The following is an 18,748-nucleotide window of genomic DNA, read 5'->3' on the forward strand; positions in this document are numbered from 1 at the left end:
TTTGGCAAACGCTTTTATCCAAAGCGACTTATAATAGAGGATGTAAGCACTGCATTCAGTAAATTCAGTATAATTCAGTATAATGCATAATTGGGTCAATAAAGGCATCAATATGCCATTAAACTGAACATTAAATAAGATAAGAAATTCTTTTGTCACCGCAGCTCGACAATGACAGTAACAATAAAAGGAATGACAGTATCAATAGATACGAGCATAAATATAAATAAAAGAAACAATCGAATTTTATGTATATTTTTTAATGGCATACAGGCGTATTTACTAATTTGGTTGACTGATATTGAGTTAGTTTGAATGGATGGGGTGATTTGTGGCCAGATAGGTTATGAGAAAGATGCATCTCATCTTAAATACAACACACTTATTATATATGTTTTCATTGGATTTGATGGTATAGTACATTTTACTTTAAATTCATTCATCTTCGTAAATTTTATTTTGGCATTTTCAGTACTTTGCACGCAATTAAATGTGGGTTGATTATTGGAATATAACAGAGTGGGAAGTTTAGCAGTTTGCTTTGACATAATGTAATGTATAAGCTTAGATAAAATCAAAATATACCCCGGTCCTCATTTGAGACTGGACTTTTTATGAAAATTCCTCACTTTTAAAAAGGCAAGGAGGTTCATATTAGACAGCAGGAGCAGCAAACAAAGAGCATTTTTGTTTGCGCGTCATGGGAAAACAAACAGTTTGACCAAAATGATTCATTCGAACCGATTTTGAAAACATAAAACTCCATGATCGATTGTTATTAAGTTATTGAAACTAAAAACCCAAATGCTTGTCATTTGTACGGATTGGAAATGATTTTGCAACGCGGAAGGTCCTGCTTGTGGGTTTTGCAACTCAGCGGTCTGGAAATAAGAGACCCTTTAGTCGTCCAGCAGACGAACACAACACACATCAGGCAAAACAACAGGCAGCGGGAGAGACCACAACCGTCCTGTTTGCGTAAAAAGATTCTCTTTATTAAAACTGCATGCAAACTTTGTGGTTCCCAGAGCAGCGGATGGGCAGGTGCTGCAGGAGATCAGTCAAATTCGTCCGCTTGCGCCGACCCAGCGTGGTTTCCTGGTTCTGTCTCAGTCGTCGGACGCCGCCAGCGCCGCGTCCAGCGCGCTCTGGGCATCTTTGATCTGCTGCTGCAGTCTCTGCTTCATCGCCTCGTTCTGCGCCTTCTTCAGCATCTCCTGCATGTCCTTGATGGCCGCCCGGTAGCCGGGGGCGTTGTGAAACACGCGGATGGCCTTGTCGCCGCTGCACACCAGGAAGCGTCCGTTGATGTCGAACCTGAGGTCGGTGATCTCGCCACTGTGGACGCCGCGCAGCTCCTCCTCCAGCTGCCCGCCGGTGGCGTCGTACATGGCGATGTCGCGGCCGTCGCTGACGGCCACCACGCGGCCGTCGGGAGACAAGGCCACGCGGCTGCCCTCGGACGACGAGCAGCGCACGGTCTTCAGCAGGTAGGGGTCCTGCTGCTTTTTGTACTCCACATCCGTGTTCCACAGCTTCCACGTTCCGTCCTTGGAAACGGTAACCATTCTGGAACATGGAAGCGACGGCGCGTGAATTTGTGCGCAAAGAGAGCTTTCAAAAGAACGACTGAGATTTTCACATGAGGAGAAATCCTGTAGCAGTGCGCGAGGTGTTGATTACCTGTGAGAATTGTTGGAAAAGGCGAAGGCGTGAACTCCCGCCGAGTGGCCCTTCAGGTCAAACGCCCGTGTCACTTCCTTGAACTCCCCCGTTTTCGCGAAACACACCTCCCACACCTTGACATCGGGCGTGAAACCGCAGGACGCGACGAACCTGCGAACGAGGACACACGTGCTTACTTGGCGCAGCTCTTCATCTGCTCTAAAGCGAGAAAATCATCACATACCGTTGCGTCACTGTTGCACTTTACTGCTGAAATGTATTTTATACATTAACAGATGATTCAATTTCACTCCAGCTGCATGCAAAACATCTCACACACACACACACAGTCTGACATCTTGTTGCAGAGCTGCTGTTACCGTCACCTACATATTTCGCTTTCAGCCAGTTGGCTGAATAAATTAAAGAATTCAAATTAAATAATAAATAAATTAAAGAATAATAATCGAGATGATATATAATAGAGATATATAATCAAGAGATATAAAGACAATAAAAGGTAATGATAAAGAAATTGAAGAATTCCCTCCATGGGGATAAATAAAATTCTTAAAGTATCTTAAATTATACATACACAAATATATACATATGTGTGTGTGTGTGTGTATATATATATATATATATACATACACACACACACACACACATATATATATACATATGTATATATACATACATATGTATCTACACACATATATATGTATATATACACATACGTACATATATACATACACACACACACACATATATATATATATATATACATACATACATATATATACATTTATATATAAAGGCAGTTGGTGTGAGAGGGGGATACGGAGAATAGGGTTAGATGGAGAAAGTTGATTCACTGTGGCGACCCCTGAAGGGAAAAGCCGAGAGAGGAAGAAAAAGATATATATGTATGTATATATACACATAAGCAGGAAAACACAGACCAATTCCTGGTTTGTGATACAAAGCTGAAGGGGAATATTCCTATATCCTTTGTGCGCTGTCATGCAATGTTGGTTTCGGATCAAAAAAAACGATGATTTTATGCGGATTTTGTTGGAAAATGCGCAACAAAGCTCCAGAGCGATTGTAATTTCCGCGACAACAATGGCGGCGTTAACCCCGTCAAGATGACTTCTGGCAAAAAAAGACATTTCACATTCAGATCTCATCACCGGTCACGCTGGACTTTGGTCTAACAGACGCGTCACTGCAGAAGCAGGATGCTGACCTGCCACACGGGGAGATGGCAGCATAGGAGTTGGTCATCTGGTTGGTGTTGATGGAGGCCAGCACCTCCCCTTTCAGGTCCCAGATGAGGATGGTGGTGTCGGTGGAGGCGCTCATGATGAACTTGCCTGCAAAAGTGAAATGCACGCGTATTAGAGTGAGAAGTTGTGACTTGGTTGTAAGTGAAAGCCTCCTCACGCGTCGTGCCGCACCGGTCTCTGCGATGCCGATGTTGAGGATGGTGGCTTTGTGTTTCTGTGGGAAATCCTCGGGAGCAGCTTTGAAGCTCATGGAGCCGTCCTCCTTTTTACACATTTTGAAGATTCTGATGGCGTCGCCGTTGGCTAACCAGGTGATAAACGCCCTACCATGAGGATAAAGGAGTTTTTATTAAAAGGCTTGAGGGAGAGACGGTCGACTGAGACACAGGACCGACCTGGAGTCCGGGCTGAAGCGGACCAGCGTGGCATCATCTAGCTCCACGTTGGCCCTCAGGCACCGATGCTCGCGCTCCAGGAAGTCTTTGGTGCTCCATATACGGACGGTTCGGTCGTCGGCGCAGGACGCCAGGTACTTCCCGTTGCTGCTGAAGTCGAGGCACGTCACGTTGCCGCTGTGGCTCTGAGGACGGACGGAAGCATAGATACAAGAGATCAGGAGAGACACGAAGATCTTTGTCCAGGATTGGACAAAGCTTGCGGTGTTTACCTTTAGCGACGATGCTAACAGCGGATGGCTGAAAGTGTGCTGCGAGGATTTCTCCTTGCGGCTGCGTTGCTTGTCCTGTTTGGGTTTCTTGGATGTCGGGCCCTTCGCAGCGCTGCCCTCTGCTGAAGCAGAAGAATCGAAAGTCGAATTTTGTCAATCTTAAATCATTGATTATCTTTATCCACCACTTATCCTGGACTTAGGGACGTGGGGGTGCTAACACAGAGACATACAACCAATACAACATACAACAATTTAGGGTCTCTATTGAACCTCCTGCATGTTTTTGGTCAGCAGGAGGAAACCAAACGCAGACCCAGGGGAGAACATGAAGATCCAACTCTGTTGGGATTGAACCAGGGATCTTCTTGCCGTGAAGCAGAAGCACTAACCACTGCAACACCGACACTTTTTCAAACATTTTCTTGATCCAAAACAGATGGGGGAAAAAAGTAAAGTGATATAAAGGGCTCCTGAAGAGGAACCTCACTGTGCAATTTCTTCCCAGCATCATTCAAATATTTTTTAGGTGGTTTTGTCCACTTTTTTGCAGCTTTTTACTGGAGTCTACCAGGTTATGCATCTCACAAGCAATCCACTCAACAACACCGCCCCCGAATGATTGCACGGCCACTCCGACAACTGTTGCAGTGACCTCTGATGCAACGGTGCAAAGTCCAAGTCGCTTCGACACGTCAGGCGTCGCGTTTTTAAGTAAAATCATCTTTTCCAGCAAAGCAGCCTCCTTCCACGCCGCTGCACCTGTCGGAGCTACTTCCGGTGTGACACCGCCGCGTGTGCGTCGCTTCGTGTCCGAAAAAGGAAGCAGAGCCCGGCTAGCTAAAAAGGTTCATTCGGCCGGTGTCCGCTCACCGGAGGATTGAAGTCGCCGCCTCAGTTTCGGCGGGTTGTGAACGGACACCGTTACTTTCCGGTTGTCATTCATAAATAGTTTATCGGGTTGTCAGAGACAGGTAAACACCGTGCCATCCCCGCCGCAGCCCTCTTCCTCCGGCCGCTCTCTCTTGCTAGCTCTGCTTAGCCTAGCCTAGCTTGGCTCTTACCGGCAAACTCCGCTATCTGTTCGCTTTCCTCCCGTATTTCCTGTTTTCGCCTCCCCACCGCCAGCGCCACCAGGATGACCAGCGCGCCGAGCAGCAAGGTCAGTGCAACCAAAGCGGCTACCTCCATCTCGACGCTTCTCTGCCACGTATTTTAAAAATTGCACCGCTCAACCCGGTGGATTTTGTTGACGGCGGAGCAAAGGGCTGCGGGTGCTCGCTAGCGCCCCCTAGAGGCTTGGAGGACCAACGGAGGGTTCACCGCTCAGGTTCACTTTCGGTTTCGTGGAGCTGCAAATTTTTTTAATTTACAACTTTGTTTTAATATGTGTGAAAGTTTAACCCAATCCACTCTGTCCAATGTGTCTGCACAGGAGTTTCTACACCTCTGCCGCCAAGTGCATGCTCCTCGGGGAACGTTGGGTTTCTGTGGATCATCTTAAAAGAGCTCAGTCCAGACCCGCTCGAGGTGGAAAGTGTCATCAGACAACTGCGCTGTCATTTTGTTCTATTCAAATAAAATCTGCCCCGATTTATCAAATTAACCCTTTTTTTTGCATTACATGGAGAGGATCCCAAACCTGGTATCAACCAGGGACCTGCAGACTCACAAGAAGGTGGCTAAACAATCCAAACAAGGTCGCTGGAGCCAATCCCAGCAGCCACAGAGGCAGGGTTCGACTCGCAGCCGAATCCAGAGACGTTCAACCATTCACCGTTTCATTCATTTGCAAAAAGAGCTCGGTTAATTCAACACGACCCTGAAACGTCAACCCCATCGGATGTTTCAGCGATGGCCTCAGCACTCGGGCCTCCAAGGCGCTGATGAAAAGACAGGAGGCAGAGGGTTGTAGAGGTGGTACGAAGGTAGATACTTTCTTTTTTTTTTTATATCTTGCAAGTCTACGTGGGCCTGGAGGAAGACCAGAGGGAAAGAGGACAGGGAGGGAGTTGGTGTTTGGAAGGGTCGATAGAGGAATAGGATCGGCAGGTGGACAGAAAAACAAGTTGCAAGGCCCGAAGGCTCTTCGCGTCCTTTTTATTCATCAAAAAATTAGCCATGGAAAAAAAACGCATCCGATAATATTCACTGGTCACAAAGAAGTGATCGTTACCAAGAACAATTCCCATAAATACCTTTGACTGCTGGCGGCGGCGGACCGAAGTCGGATTTCCTCGCGTCACGGGGGAGGTTTTCTGCTCCGAGTAGGCGGTGCTCGGATGACGGATCAACCCGGCTGACACAACTTCAGTCCGACCTGCTATTTTATTTCACTTTACCCCCCAACCCCATGGAATTCCCACAGATTCAGTGCCTGGGATTAAAACAGAGGTAGTCTGGCACACTTCCACATGTCTCAGGATGTAAAAAGGGGCAAACCGAGATCAGATGACTTCGGCGGGAGTCGGCTTTGGTTTGTCAGTGTTGAGTTTCCGTTCCGACTGCGTGAAATGAAAGTTGGCAAAAACGAAAAAAAAGTAAGAATGGAAAAAAAAAAAAAAAAAAAAAAAAAGAAAACCCCAAAGGCTGTCCATTGTAGGACTGCAGGAATGCATGAGAACACGTGGGCTTGCACGAACTATGGTTAGCAATCAGATATTTACTGAGTTGCCCTTTAAAGTACAGAAACACAGCAGTCATTTACAGGGTCAGGCAGCCAATTAAAAAAATAATTTAAAAATGCAAACGTCTCGTAGATCTACATTTTACACCGCAGTTTTTTTTTTTTTTTTTCTCTTTTCCCGTATCCGTTCTCGCAGCCGCTGACGCTCCGCCTCCTCCGGAGGACGCACTCAAATCTTAACAAACAAGCCAGCGAGCGCCTCACGTACAAAAATAAAATGCTCCGCTTTCGCCTCGTCCGACCCGACGTCCGAGGCGTGGAAAGGAAAGAAAAAAAAAGGGAAAAAAAAAAAAAAAAAAAAAAAAAAAAAAATTGGATATGCTTTTTTGTTCAGAATCAAAACGCTTTGAGTCATCTCTCTCCGCTCTCTTCAAGTAAAAGTACATGGTCGCGGGGATCCCGTCTCCGGGCTGCTGCGCCCCCTCCCGGCCGTCCAGCCGTCCGGAACCCGGCTGCCTTCCACCTCCGAATGCACAACGCCGCGGAGGAGGGAGGGGAGCGTCCGGCGGCGGCCTGGGGAGGGGGTCCGGGGGTCTTAGAGCGGAGCGGTGTTAGCTGTAGCAGCGACGTCCTTGGAAAGTTTTGCGGGTCTCCAATTTCGGGTTATTTCTTCCGGTTGTGCCGACGGGCTTGTAGCCGGTGCCGCGCCGACGGTTTGGACCCGGCCCCGATGGAGAAGGAAGGAGTCGCCGGGGATCCTGGGTACAAAAGTAGGCAAGGGTCACATTTCGAAGACGATAACCGCTACATACATTGATTTGTGTTTTGATTTATCAATTTCGTTCCTCTGGCCTGCGACGAACGAGGCGACGAGTCGGATTAGGAAGTTTGCAAAATGAACCAATGACAACTGCAATTATAAAACGCACTTTCTTTTCTCAATTTAAACAAATATTCATTTCAACTTCACACTTCAGTGGAGGACGGTGAACATAGTTTAGTGTTGCTTTGAATGCCGCGGGACACGCGCGACAGCGACCCTTTGACGAGTCAATTAGTCGTCTATCTGTCGACTAGTCCTTACAGCTCTAGAAAACATCCCAGAGGATCAATTCGGTGTGAACCGATAGCGCTGCGGCGGCGGCGGCGGCCCACCTACCGAAAGCAACGGCGTTGAAGGGTGGGACCGGAGTCGCGGGGCTTCCGAAGGGAACGGGGCCTCCAGCGGCGGCGGGAGCAGCGGTCTGGCCGAAGGCTGGGGTAGACGTTCCTTCGGAGAAGAAACAGGGCTTTCACACACATGCAGCCGAGCGTCCGATGATATCAAGCATTGGGTTCTAATGAAATAATGGCGCTACCGGTGAGTCGACCTGTCCTCTTTATTTGTTTCACACCTTTGTAGCATCCTGTTGCTGATTGACCGGAGACCATTTTCCTAACTTGAACCACTTGACTGAAATCCTTGAAATGGGTGCATTTCCTTCTAAAGCCCGTTCCGGTCAGGTGGGAGGGTTCGACATTACGACTTACCGAAAGCTGGTTTGTCAGTAGCGGCGGCCCCGAAGTTGAAGGCTCCGATCTGCGGCGCGGGGTTGCTGGCGACGGGCGTGCCGAACTGGGGCGCCGGCATGGCGGCGCCAAAATTGAATCCGGTGGATGGCAGCTGTGCGGGGCCGGGGGCGGCCTGCTGGGGAGCGGCGCTGCCGAACGTAAAAGTGGCCGTAGACGAGCTCTGAGTCTGGGCTGCGGCGCCGAAGCTGGGCGGTGCCACAGAGGGAACGGTGGAGCCGCCGAAAGTGAACGCGGCCGTGCTTCCACCGAAAACAGGCTTAGATGGCGTGGTGAAGGTGGACGCCGTGGTGGCGGCGGAGCTGGCGGCGGGAGCTGCCCCGAAGGTGAAAGGGGCCGGGTTGGGGTTGGAGGCGACCGTAGACGCCGCTCCGCCGCTACCAAAAGCAAATGGTTTGGGCTGCGCCGCTGAGGAGCTGAAGATGGACTGGGCCGCGGGGGATTCAAAGGACGACTTCCCGAAGGTGAAGGTGGACTGGGTGGCGGCGGCGGCGGCGGCGGTGGAGGAGGCGGCGCTGGCCATGGTGAAGGCATGGCCTCCAAACGACGCAGTGGTCGTGTTCTGGGCGGGAGCGGGTTGGCCAAAGGCAAACACCTTCTGGGTGGAAGTCTGAGCGTCCGGCTGTGCCGCGCCGAACGCGAAGGTGCCGCCGCTGGAGGTCGCCGGCGGCGCCGTGGTGACGGTGGCCGGGATGGCCGTGGTGGTCGTGGTGCCGAACTGAAACGAGCTCCCCGCGGCAGGAGCCTGCGCCGGGGCGGAGCTCACGCTCGTACTGGACGCCGTGGACCAGCTTCCCAAGCAGGATTTAACGGCCGGCTGGGCGGCGGCGTTCGTCGTGGCAACGGGGGTCGTCGCCGGGGGGTTCGACAAGCCGGGGAAAGCCGGCGGAGCGGCCGCGGGGCCGCCCGTCGTGCCGCCGAATATGGAAGCGGCGCCGCTCGTGGAGCCGCCGAAGATGGAGGCGGTGCTCGCCGCCGGAACCGGAGGTGTCGGGTTGGCGGCCGTGAAAGACGGAGGCAGTCCGAAGGCGGCGCCGGCTGAGGTGCTTCCAAAGATGGGGTTGAAGGTCGGAGCGGGGGGTTTGCTCTCGGGGGCCGCGGCGCTAGAAGGGGCGGCTGTGGTTGTGTTGGAGGAGGTGGTGCTGGCAAAGATGGGCTTGAACCCCGAAGACAGCAGGAGGTTTGCGGTACTGACGGCCTGCGAACTGCTGACCGGAGCGGCGGCCGGCTGGCTGGTTCCCAAGGTAACGGCAGGGCTGCCCGTTTGCCCCGAGGATCCAAAAAGACCGGTTAGCGCTGCAGACGGGGCGATACTGCTGCTGCTGCTGCTGCTGGGGGGCTTCGGGAGCTGGCCGAGCACCTGGGTGAAGGCGGAGGGCTGCTCCACGCCGGCAGAGGTGGTCTGAGCCTGCGAGGCGGGAGGGGGCTGCGGCGCCGGCGCCATCGCCGCCATCTTCAACTTGAAGCCACTCGGCTGCACGGGCGCAGCGGTGAAAGACGCTGCTGAGACACGGAGTAGAAACTCTTCAGCTGGACGTGTTTGGAAACATTTGATGCTGGACCCGACTGGCCGCCTTACCTGCGGCGGTGGCGGTGCCGACGGCCGGCGTGGAGGCCGTGGCGGTGGAGCTGGCCGGAGGCGGGCTCTTCATTTTGAGAGCCTCCAGCAGCGGGTTGGGGGCCGCTGGCGTCGTGCCGGCGCTACCGGCCGGGCTGGGGTCCAGGTTGATGACGGGAACGGCGGAGGTTTTGGGGAGAGGCGCCGCCAGGAGGCTGCTCAGCGTGGTGATGGAGGCGGTGGTGGTGGCGGTGGAGGAGGAGGAGGGCGTGGAGGCGACGATGGCGGCCGGGGCAGGAACAACCTTCTCCGGCTCGGGGGCTGAAACGAGAGCGGGTTGACAAGCGGGCGAAAGATCAGACGGGAAGGTCAGAAGGTCCTGACCGGACAGACCCTGGAGAAGCTCCTGGGATCACGCAGCCATTTCTAAAGGGGCGGACCCGAGGGAGCCGGGAGGAAGTGTCGGCGCCGTCACGCCCGAGGTCGGGTTTTTTATTTCAGGCTTCAATTAGCGGCACGGAAAACCTGTCGACGCCGCCGAGTCTGCAGGCGCGAACAAAAGGCTGTGAACAGCAGGCTGGCAGCCAAGACCTGACGCAGATGATTTATTTAAAAAGAAACACATTAACGGCGAGGATTTAATTTCACACCATCTACATGAGGTTCCAATTAGGAGGCATTAAAATAAATCCATTTTATTTCTAAGTTGCCTGATATGTCCCTGGTTATTTCCACAGTTCGTATTTGTTCTTTTCCTTCTTATTTTCCCCTGGTCTGATGCTGCTTTTTCTGCATTTTGGCCCAAATGACTGCAGAGTTGGCTAACAGGGTCCTTCCCAAAGCAGGGAAAAGATAAAAACACTTGGTTATTACCGCGGCCCCAAACTGCCCGTGGGAACACAAACCCAACAGGTTCCCCATGGAGGAGGCAACTTCATGGAAAACCTTCCAAGTAAGACACTTCTCAGACCCGTTCTGTCCGAAGGCGGCTTCAGCGAAGAGTAAAATCAACATTGCGGCTTTAAGCAATGTGTGCAGACCCACCGGGCGTCTCCAGGACCTTCTGGATCTTGCTGATGGCGGCCTTCTTCTCCTCATCCAGGTCCTCTGAGGTTATGGTGTAGCCCAGCTCCGGGGGCGGGGGCTGAAAACCAATGAGGACGGTGAATAAGACGTAAAGGGGAGGGAGAGAAAAGTAAAAAATTTAAAAAAGATCAGGGTTTCGCTTCGGAGCGCGTCTCACCAGGGAAATGTGATCTCCCCGGTGGCTGGAGACCAGCTGGATCTTCCGCTTTCTCTTCCCGCAGCCACCGGCGGCGTCCGTCTGCGGACTGAACGGGACCTTGGGTGCCGGAGTCGGCTTGGCTGCAACGGCACAAAACGCGTTGAGAAGAAGAAGAACAACACATCCACCAGAAGTAAATCCACATACAAGCCAGACTTACAAGCCACGGGCGCCTTTTCAGAAGCCACCTTGTCTGACCTCGCCGAGGAGGCCGAACTGGGAGAAAGACCGTCGTCCTCCCTGGGGAACAAACCGCGAGTTAGAATCTGCTCTGCGGGCGGTTCGGCCCGTCGGGGGCCCCCAGGGGCAAACCTGGGTCGCTTGGTGGCTCCTTCCGGCGTCTGAGAGCGAGAAGATCCAGGGCTGGACATGGGCGAGCTGGGCGCCGACGGCTTCTTCCACTGCAGATGGATACGCAGACACAACTGAGCCGATTTGTTCCCATAAGCGGCGCCGCGAGGGAGCGAGGGAGCGTCCTTACCTGGACCAGGCCGATAGAGGAGCTGTAGGAGCTGTGGATGGGGTTCCTCTTGGTGCCCGGGGTTCCCCTGCTGGCATGGACCCCGCTGCCAGAGCTGATGGAGGAGGTGCGAGATCTCTTCATGGTGGACTCCTCCGCCACTGAGGTCATCCCTCTCTTCAGGCTCCCCGGCCTGGAGGGAGGAAGCATAAAAAAAAAAAAGTTTCATTTCCGCGCCGCGTTTCTGAGGGCTGAGGTCGGCGTGACGGCCGGCTCACTTGGGAACCAGCTGCGACGGAGATCCGTTGGGCAGCAGAGGCTCGAACGCAGAGTGTGCACTTCCTCCGCTGTCGTTACGCCTGCCGGGAAATCACAAGGCGGTCAAACAACCCGCGGGCGGAGCAGACGAACATCCACCAACGCCCGCCGTTACCTCCGTTTGCTTTTCTGCTCGTTGGTGAAGCTCCTCTCCTCCGGCTCCACCTCCCTTTTCCGGCTTTCCTTCAACACCTTCAGGACGCTCTCCCTGGAGCACGGGTCAGCGGGGGCCTTCGGGAGCGGCGTGCAGCTCAGATGGTTGAAACTGAAAGAGAAACCAAAATATAATATTCTGAACTAAACAACTCGGGAGAGGCAGCGCTGGGTACAAACCCGCTGGCGTTGTGGTCCGGCCTGGCGATTTTCACGGTGACGGGGCTGAGGGCGGCCGGCGAGTTGCGCGGGGTGAGGATGCTCTTCTTCCTGAAGCCGTCCCACCTGACCGGAGGCAGGATGCCCACCGGAGAGACGCCCGGCTGCTGGAGGGGGTAGTGGCGCTGCGGGGTGATGGTGAACCGCCCAACCGAACCCGGCGGCTCCCTAAGCAGAGGAAACAACACGGAGGGGGTGAACGTGAGCATATTTTCAGCTGCATTGGCGCTTTGCTTCACATTGTATTATAAAAATGTAATAAAAGTTGCCTTTAAGACAAGCCTCAAAGCATGAAGTCAACAAAAAGGGGGAAAAAAAAAAAATCGACTTTTCGGCTAAGAGACGTAAAAAAAGATTTTGTAATATCGTCTCTCTGTCTGGTCAGGTAAGGAAAACCTTGCAGGGAATAACAGTCAATCTGAATAATTGGAAACAGTTTCAGTTTAACACTGATTCGGACGAGTCGCTTTCAAAACAAAGTTGTGTATTTTGCAGAAAACACACTGGACTCTGTGTTGCGAAGATCCTTGTTCACTGGAGTGAAATGAAATGCCTTTTGGTTAAATATTATGGTATTATCAGTTATGCACAGGTGTTTGGGGGTCACTGAGGGATAGCTATACAAGAAAATATTCAACATGTACAAATATAGCCTTTCAAAACACTTTTCTTTGCGATTTACTAACAGCTTTGAGGCCATTGAAGGGTCGTTTTGGCCTGAATTCCGGTTAAGACGCGGCGGCTCAGGGGGTCATTTCAGGTCATTTCCAGCCACTTTCAACGGACGACTCACAAACAAAAAGGTAGAATAAACAGAACTCCGTAATAATCATCTGTGTGCGCGTTTTTAGATTAAAAAAAACAATTTGGATTTATTTAGGACAAGAGCTCTGGGGAAACCCGCGGAGATGCTGCAGCCTGCCCCTCCAGGTGGAACTCCGGGACTCCAGTTAGCGTCCGTTAGCGGATTTAAAGTCCCATCTCTCACGGTTCTTGTTGTTGTTGTTTATTTTCAAACAAATAAATAAAACCCACAAACATACCCGGCGAATGACAGCCTCCTGTTCGGGGTGCAGACAGCATGGTTGGGTCTGGAAAGATGCTCCCGGAGCTGCTCCCGGGGGTTCCTCGCCGCTCTCGGCCTCCCGAAGGCGGCGTTGGGGCTCTCCGGTTTCCCGAGGTAGCTCCCCATGAGGAAGTCCCGGGGGCTGAAGAGGAACGAGTCGCTGGCTAGAGATTGTCTCCGGTAGATCACCGTGTCGCCCTGCCTCTCCCTGAGAAGCCCCTCCGTGTCCCGGAGCTCGGCTCGGTTGCTAATGCTACTCTTCGTCCTCCCGCGTCCCGCCGCCGCGGACACGTCGGCTACCCACCGGCCCCACAGGCGCCGCAGCCCGGCCGGAACATTCACGCGAGTCCGGGGATTGAGGCCTAGTCTGGCGGGAAGCGGCGCCCCGGTGCGGCAGCAGCAGAAAACACCGCAGACGCCAGCGAGAGTTAAAGTCGCGTAGAGGAAAGTGGGAATGTAATAAAAAGCGAGACCTACGACACCTAAAGCGGAGAGAAGCGCGACATTTTTCTCTCTAGGTGACATGGCGGCAGCGCGCCCATCATGCTGCTCGAATACTATTCTTCGTCTGTGGTGGAAGTTCTGCGGTTGGGACTCAAGGTTCGGCGAGTTTGCGCCACCTAGCGGCGAGGAGGCGGTACTGCACCCAAGGCCGCTGCTGGTCACCTCATCGGAAACAGAAATACTTTATTTATCCGGGAGGAAATTGAGAAATTGTAATGTTAATATATTGCTTTATTTTATTTGTAAACCAGAAAAATTCATAAATGTATGAAGACCCATTTGGTGGCGGCGCTTTCTCCTCACACCGCCATTGTCCCTGGTAGGGGAGCCTTTCCGTGCAGGTTCTCCCCCTCGTTAGAAAGGTTTTGTCCGGGTTCTCCGGTTTCCTCCCAAAGTCCAAAATCATGCAGCAGGTACATCGGAGTCTGTCGATCGCACAATAATATGAATGAGAGCGATGGTCTCTATAGACCATCTTTATAGGATCTAAGATCCAGTAACGTGCAGTCAAGGGGGGCAGGAGAGGCTGTGCCTCACTTGCCAATCTTGGAATGAAAAAAAGAATTAAATGGTTATATCTATCAGTGATTTGCATTATAAAGGTACCTTTCATTTACCTTCACCAGTTTTAAGATTGTTTTTTTTATTCCAAATCACTGGATTTTCACTTACTGTTCGAATACTGAGAGGAGATGTGCGGTGAGGCTGCGGACTGTCGAGCCTCAAAGTAGATCGCTCAATGATGGCATGCTCTGCACTAACACCGTATTGCCGTCACTCTGTTTGTCGCTGTTAAAACATTTAAACACTTCTGCTGGATGAACTACATTTCCAATGTACAGTGTTTCTTTGTCAACAACTGTATGTGTGTTACTACTTTCTGGTGCTGAGTGATCGTGAAATGGCTGCAAAGAGCCACTAAGTGAGGCAAGCAGTTCTCCTGCCTCACCACACATCACTTTGCCATTACAGAACATGCTACTGTGTGTTTTGTGCACTTAGAAATAAACAATAGAGCCTATTAATGTAGTTTGTAAGTGTGGCCCCAATCTTCGGTACTTTGTGTAAATTAATAGTAATGGTACTGTGTATCAGAAATTGGGTGGGTTTTTTTTTTTTCGTATAATTTTGTTGATAGGACTCCTTTTACATGAGGTCTGTTGCACGCTTTAACACGAAAAATACCGCATTTTTGAGTAGGAGGACTAAATAAACACGTGATTTCACAATAACATAAAAGTAAAGAATTAAAAGGAATGTTTTTGTTTTTTACTAAATAAAAAAGTTCAGTCAATACAATTGAAGTTATTTCAAAGTTCTACTCAAACTAGTAAGTACCCTCTTCTTTGTGTTGTTGGGTGCATAAAGACGCTCTTCAGAGCGTCCCCTAGTGGACAAAGCTAAATAAAATAATTCAAGATAAAGAAATACATTTGATGATTACGTTTTTGTTTACACTTGTTAAACCAAGATTATGAAAAGGAAAATTGAGACAAAAATTTGCACACACTGGATGTTTTATCCTCTTAAAAAAGCGGACATCTTGATCAATCAAAATGCAAAAAAAAAAACCATCGAAATCACAAAGACTGATCATTTTTCTTTTATTGTCTTTAACCTGTTCCCGGCGTGGCTGCGGGAACGGTACAGCATTTCCCTCTCACACACACACACACACACACACACACACACCTAGTGGATGTCACACGATGACACAGGTTGGCCTAAATGGGATTCCTTGCATAGTGAAGGGCCTCCTCCAGCTCCGTCGGGCCTGCTGATGCAATCCTGCGTCCGTCCGCCCGGCACTCGACTCCCATGAGGACGTCCTCCAGAGGCCTGCGCGTGATTAGATGCGTCCTATTCAGAACGCGGCTTCCGGCGCTCCGCCGTGATTACTATGAATGTCAATGACGGGCTTCCATGAAGCGGGGTTGGCTACTGGCGGGCGTAAAACGTTGGCCCCCCGTGGAAAGCTTCCAGAAGCTCCCTTTCCAAACGTGGATGATCCACAGATGATTTGTTTGTGTCCTACAGCGTGGACGGGAGGAGGTCCGAGGAGACGAGCGACCCCCTCAAATCAGCTTCCCCCCTCCCGTCAAGAGGTCCTTCACGGCTCCTTCCGTCTGATTGCTTTCGTATGAGCCAATCACTTGAGGACATCAGCCCCCTCTCCACGGTAATTTTGAATTCTCCGAGTCGCGTCCGTCTTTTAGCTCCCTTTCCTCTAGAAGATGGAAAAAAAAGATGTAGAGAACCCTCGCCCCCGCTTTGTGCGTAGATTCACTTGATGAATCAGAGGCCCGCGGCGCCGAACGGCCGCTAATCGCAGAGAAGTGATTCCGTTCTCGTCATTTGGGGATTTGGGGGAAAGCGAGAGCATCCGGGCGCCGCTACCTGTCCACGCTGGTTTCCTGCAGGCGGTTGTTCATGATGGCGAGGGCGCCCACGCCTCCGGAGAAGCCGTTCTGGTGGCCGTGACTCTGCCGCGGCCCCTGGTGGGCGGTTTCGCTCAGCTGCTTCTGCAGCAGCGCCAGAGACACCTTGTTGGACGCCATGAACTCGTTGACGGAGATCATCTCCCCGGATAGTCGGCGTCCGGCGCAGACCCTGTCGGCCGCCGCCCCGTCGCCGTCCGTCTCGCTCTCGCACACCGTCTCCACCGAGCCGTCGCCGTAGCAGCGCCTCCCCGCGGGGCACGGCGGCGAGGCGGGCTGCACCGTGTTGCGCTTCAGGCGTTTCCGCCTCAGGTGAGCCGGCGGGCGCCTCTGGTGGCGGTTCTTCCGGTAGATGCAGGAGCAGCAGAGCCACCAGCAACCGGCGGGGGAGCAGGAGCAGAGCCGCCGCTGCCCGGGACACACCAGCTTTCCCAGGATCCAGTTGAGGGTTTGCTTTATGATGATGGAGATGACGTTAAACAGCGAGTAGATGCAGCAAACCCCCATGAGGATGAAGAGGCAGTTCCCGAGCCGGTAGGCCTCCTGGGACTCGTAGTTCTGCCTCTGGCTGCTCACCAAGTCCCCGAAGCCGATGGTGCTGAAGGCCACGAAGCAGAAGTAGAGCGAGTCCACGTAGCTCCAGTTCTCCATGGAGCTGTACAGGGTGGAGGCGCTGCAGGCGATCACGACCGACGCCACGCCCAGGATCAGCATCACGTAATAGACCGAAGGCTTCCAGCCCTCCAGGCTGTCCTCCTCGCCGGACGCCTCCCGGCCTCTGGACTCCACCCCGACCCCGCCGCACCTCAGCCGGCGCTCGTGGAACCAGCGCAGGATGTAGGCCAGCATGGTGATGATCCGCTCCAGGAAGAGGTTAAAGAACAAGATGGTGGCGGCGCAGCCGATCAGACCGTAGAAGATCAGGAAGATCTTCCCAGCGATGGTGGCTGGCGTGGTCATCCCGAACCCTGGGGAGGAAGAGGAGGGATTCACATGACATCTTCACCGTGATTGGCTCCAGCCACCTTCCCCGGCGATCTTCTAATAATTCTACGATGATGGAAAAGGCTTACCGATCGTGGACACCACCGTGCCCACAAAATAGAAAGCTCCGGAAAAGTCCCAGCGGGGTCGGAGGGCGTCCACCCGGATCCCGGCCCCGTTGGCCTCCTCGTACTGCCGGAGCAGGGTGTGCAGGGCCCCCAGGTTGACCCGGTACCTCTGGGTAAAGTTATCCAGCTGCTGCTTCCAGAGGCGGCGGGCGCGCATCTCGAAGGGGTGCTCCAGGGCCGAGAAGATGGCGGCGCCGCACAGCAGGTAGAGGAGAATCAGGCCGGCCAGGAGGCAGAAGCGGGCGTTGTCTTCATTGACGGGGGCCCGGCGAGGGCAGCAGCCGCCGCCGCCGCCGGCAGCCCTCCGGGGAGCCATCACCGCTTCACGCGCTCATCACGCAAGCGGGGAACACGGGAGCGGAAAACACGCAGGAGGTTGTTGTCATCGTGGGGAGAAAATGAAGCATCTGGGAATAAAATGCAAATACAATAGAAAAAAAAAAGACCAATATTCAGTCCATGGAGTCAATCTAGTTTAGTTTTGCCCTTTAAAATGCATTTTTAACTCAAGGTCATTTAAGTACATGTTCTCAGCTGGTAATTAAATTAACATTTGAAATGAAATCATCTAAAAGCAGCTCCCGTCATCGCAGGTTGTACTGGAAGGACACGACTTACCTGCCGTGGCGGAGGTCGTTCCTCGAGCGCCGCCGCTCCGCATCTGCTGAGCAGCCACCGCCGAGGGGAGGAAGCCCCTTGAGTTTTTCTTTTTTTTTTTTTTCTAAACCGACGGAGCGGCCGTCTGATGTTTCATCTGTCACACTGACATCACCATCATCATCTCCTCCATCCTCCCCCTCCACGTATGGTCGGATTGTCCCTCTGCTGTGATTGGGCAGGAACATCAGCGAGAGCTACCGCACCCTAGTTAGCTTTCCGGCTATTAGTTATTTAATCGCAAAGCTTGTTTTTTTTTTTTTTTGCATTTCAAAATAGTTAAATCATTTTTCCCATGCGATTAATATCGGGCGCTCACGAGCGCAGCCGCGTCGAGCTAACGGTGAATAGCCGGCCGAGAATCCGTCTTTTCGGGCGGCAGAAATGCGGATTTGCTATTTCCCTCCGCCGGTTAACAAAGACTTAAATCGGAACACGAGTAAACATTTGGAAATAATGAAATGGGAAATGTCTCCTTCACGCTCCGTCCAAATCCAGGTGTCTGATGAAAATCAAAAGAACATTTTGTAGAACTTTTCAGGTTGCTGTACAACAGCAGCCCATTCGCATCCTTCCTATTTTCCTTTATTTTGTCATTGCTATTGTCGCTTGTTTTGGTTGTTTACGTTCACTCTTACTGTATTTTATTCCTTTTCTCTTGTCAATTCTTATCCTTGATGTTGTTCGCTCTGCTGTCTATTTATGCGTGGATGTCTTTTGCTATTTTCTCATTGACTCTCTTTTTATATTTATTGACACTTTAACTGTTACGTTGCAGTGACAAAAGAATTTCCCAATGAAGTTTATCTTAAAAATTTGATGTAACGTGTTAGCCAACTTTGACGTGATACAAAAACATGGCATTTGAGGGCAACGTGGCTAAAGCTAAGCTACAACAGTCGGCATTATCTTTATTTCTCATCTCTTCCTATGTATTCATTTTAATTCTGTCTGCATGGAGCATCTGAGACCACTCGATTTCGGATTCTTTATTTTTGATTTCAAAATGAAACATACAGGCTCGAAAGTACTGTGCTTTTTTTTTCTTTTACCTATTTTAGCTACGGTAAAACTATTATTATGGTGTTGGCCTGTTAGGACTCTGAGCGCCTTCTTGTTGCAGCTGCAGACAGCATGTGTGTGTGTGTGTGTGTGTGTGTTT

The 18,748-nt window shown here is 51.7% G+C and overlaps 3 protein-coding genes across 6 annotated transcripts; all 3 read right to left on the reverse strand.

Annotated features, from left to right (window-relative positions):
• Positions 1 to 973: 973 nt before the first annotated feature.
• On the reverse strand, positions 974 to 4,874 carry tbl2 (transducin beta like 2). 3 transcript variants are annotated; one of them, XM_086142325.1, is made up of 7 exons: positions 4,686 to 4,874; positions 3,622 to 3,740; positions 3,350 to 3,534; positions 3,126 to 3,277; positions 2,915 to 3,041; positions 1,684 to 1,836; positions 974 to 1,569 (listed from the first exon to the last, which is right to left on the reverse strand). In XM_086142325.1, the coding sequence occupies exons 1-7, from the start codon at positions 4,810 to 4,812 to the stop codon at positions 1,110 to 1,112; spliced, it is 1,323 nt and encodes a 440-aa protein (XP_085998451.1). In that variant the 5' UTR covers positions 4,813 to 4,874; the 3' UTR covers positions 974 to 1,109. The 3 variants fall into 3 exon arrangements, with proteins under 3 accessions (XP_085998451.1, XP_085998450.1, XP_085998452.1); XM_086142324.1 differs by having other exon boundaries at positions 3,622 to 3,743; XM_086142326.1 differs by lacking the exon at positions 4,686 to 4,874 and adding an exon at positions 4,495 to 4,636 and having other exon boundaries at positions 3,622 to 3,743.
• Positions 4,875 to 6,771: 1,897 nt separating this feature from the next.
• Positions 6,772 to 13,438, reverse strand: pom121 (POM121 transmembrane nucleoporin). 2 transcript variants are annotated; one of them, XM_086142323.1, is made up of 13 exons: positions 12,853 to 13,438; positions 11,771 to 11,977; positions 11,553 to 11,702; positions 11,398 to 11,478; positions 11,141 to 11,312; positions 10,972 to 11,060; positions 10,820 to 10,899; positions 10,618 to 10,739; positions 10,419 to 10,518; positions 9,396 to 9,695; positions 7,778 to 9,316; positions 7,407 to 7,517; positions 6,772 to 7,005 (listed from the first exon to the last, which is right to left on the reverse strand). In XM_086142323.1, the coding sequence occupies exons 1-13, from the start codon at positions 13,398 to 13,400 to the stop codon at positions 6,911 to 6,913; spliced, it is 3,594 nt and encodes a 1,197-aa protein (XP_085998449.1). In that variant the 5' UTR covers positions 13,401 to 13,438; the 3' UTR covers positions 6,772 to 6,910. The 2 variants fall into 2 exon arrangements, with proteins under 2 accessions (XP_085998449.1, XP_085998448.1); XM_086142322.1 differs by having other exon boundaries at positions 7,778 to 9,319.
• A 1,622-nt stretch (positions 13,439 to 15,060) lies between these two features.
• On the reverse strand, positions 15,061 to 17,245 carry kcnk12l (potassium channel, subfamily K, member 12 like). The gene is made up of 2 exons (XM_086142653.1): positions 16,891 to 17,245; positions 15,061 to 16,785 (listed from the first exon to the last, which is right to left on the reverse strand). The coding sequence occupies exons 1-2, from the start codon at positions 17,243 to 17,245 to the stop codon at positions 15,773 to 15,775; spliced, it is 1,368 nt and encodes a 455-aa protein (XP_085998779.1). The 3' UTR covers positions 15,061 to 15,772.
• Between the last annotated feature and the right edge of the window lie 1,503 nt (positions 17,246 to 18,748).

Source organism: Fistularia commersonii, chromosome 35, assembly GCF_037954325.1.
Source record: "Fistularia commersonii isolate RoL2024-O1a breed Wild chromosome 35, RoL_Fcom_v1.0, whole genome shotgun sequence".
Lineage (NCBI taxonomy): Eukaryota > Metazoa > Chordata > Actinopteri > Syngnathiformes > Fistulariidae > Fistularia > Fistularia commersonii.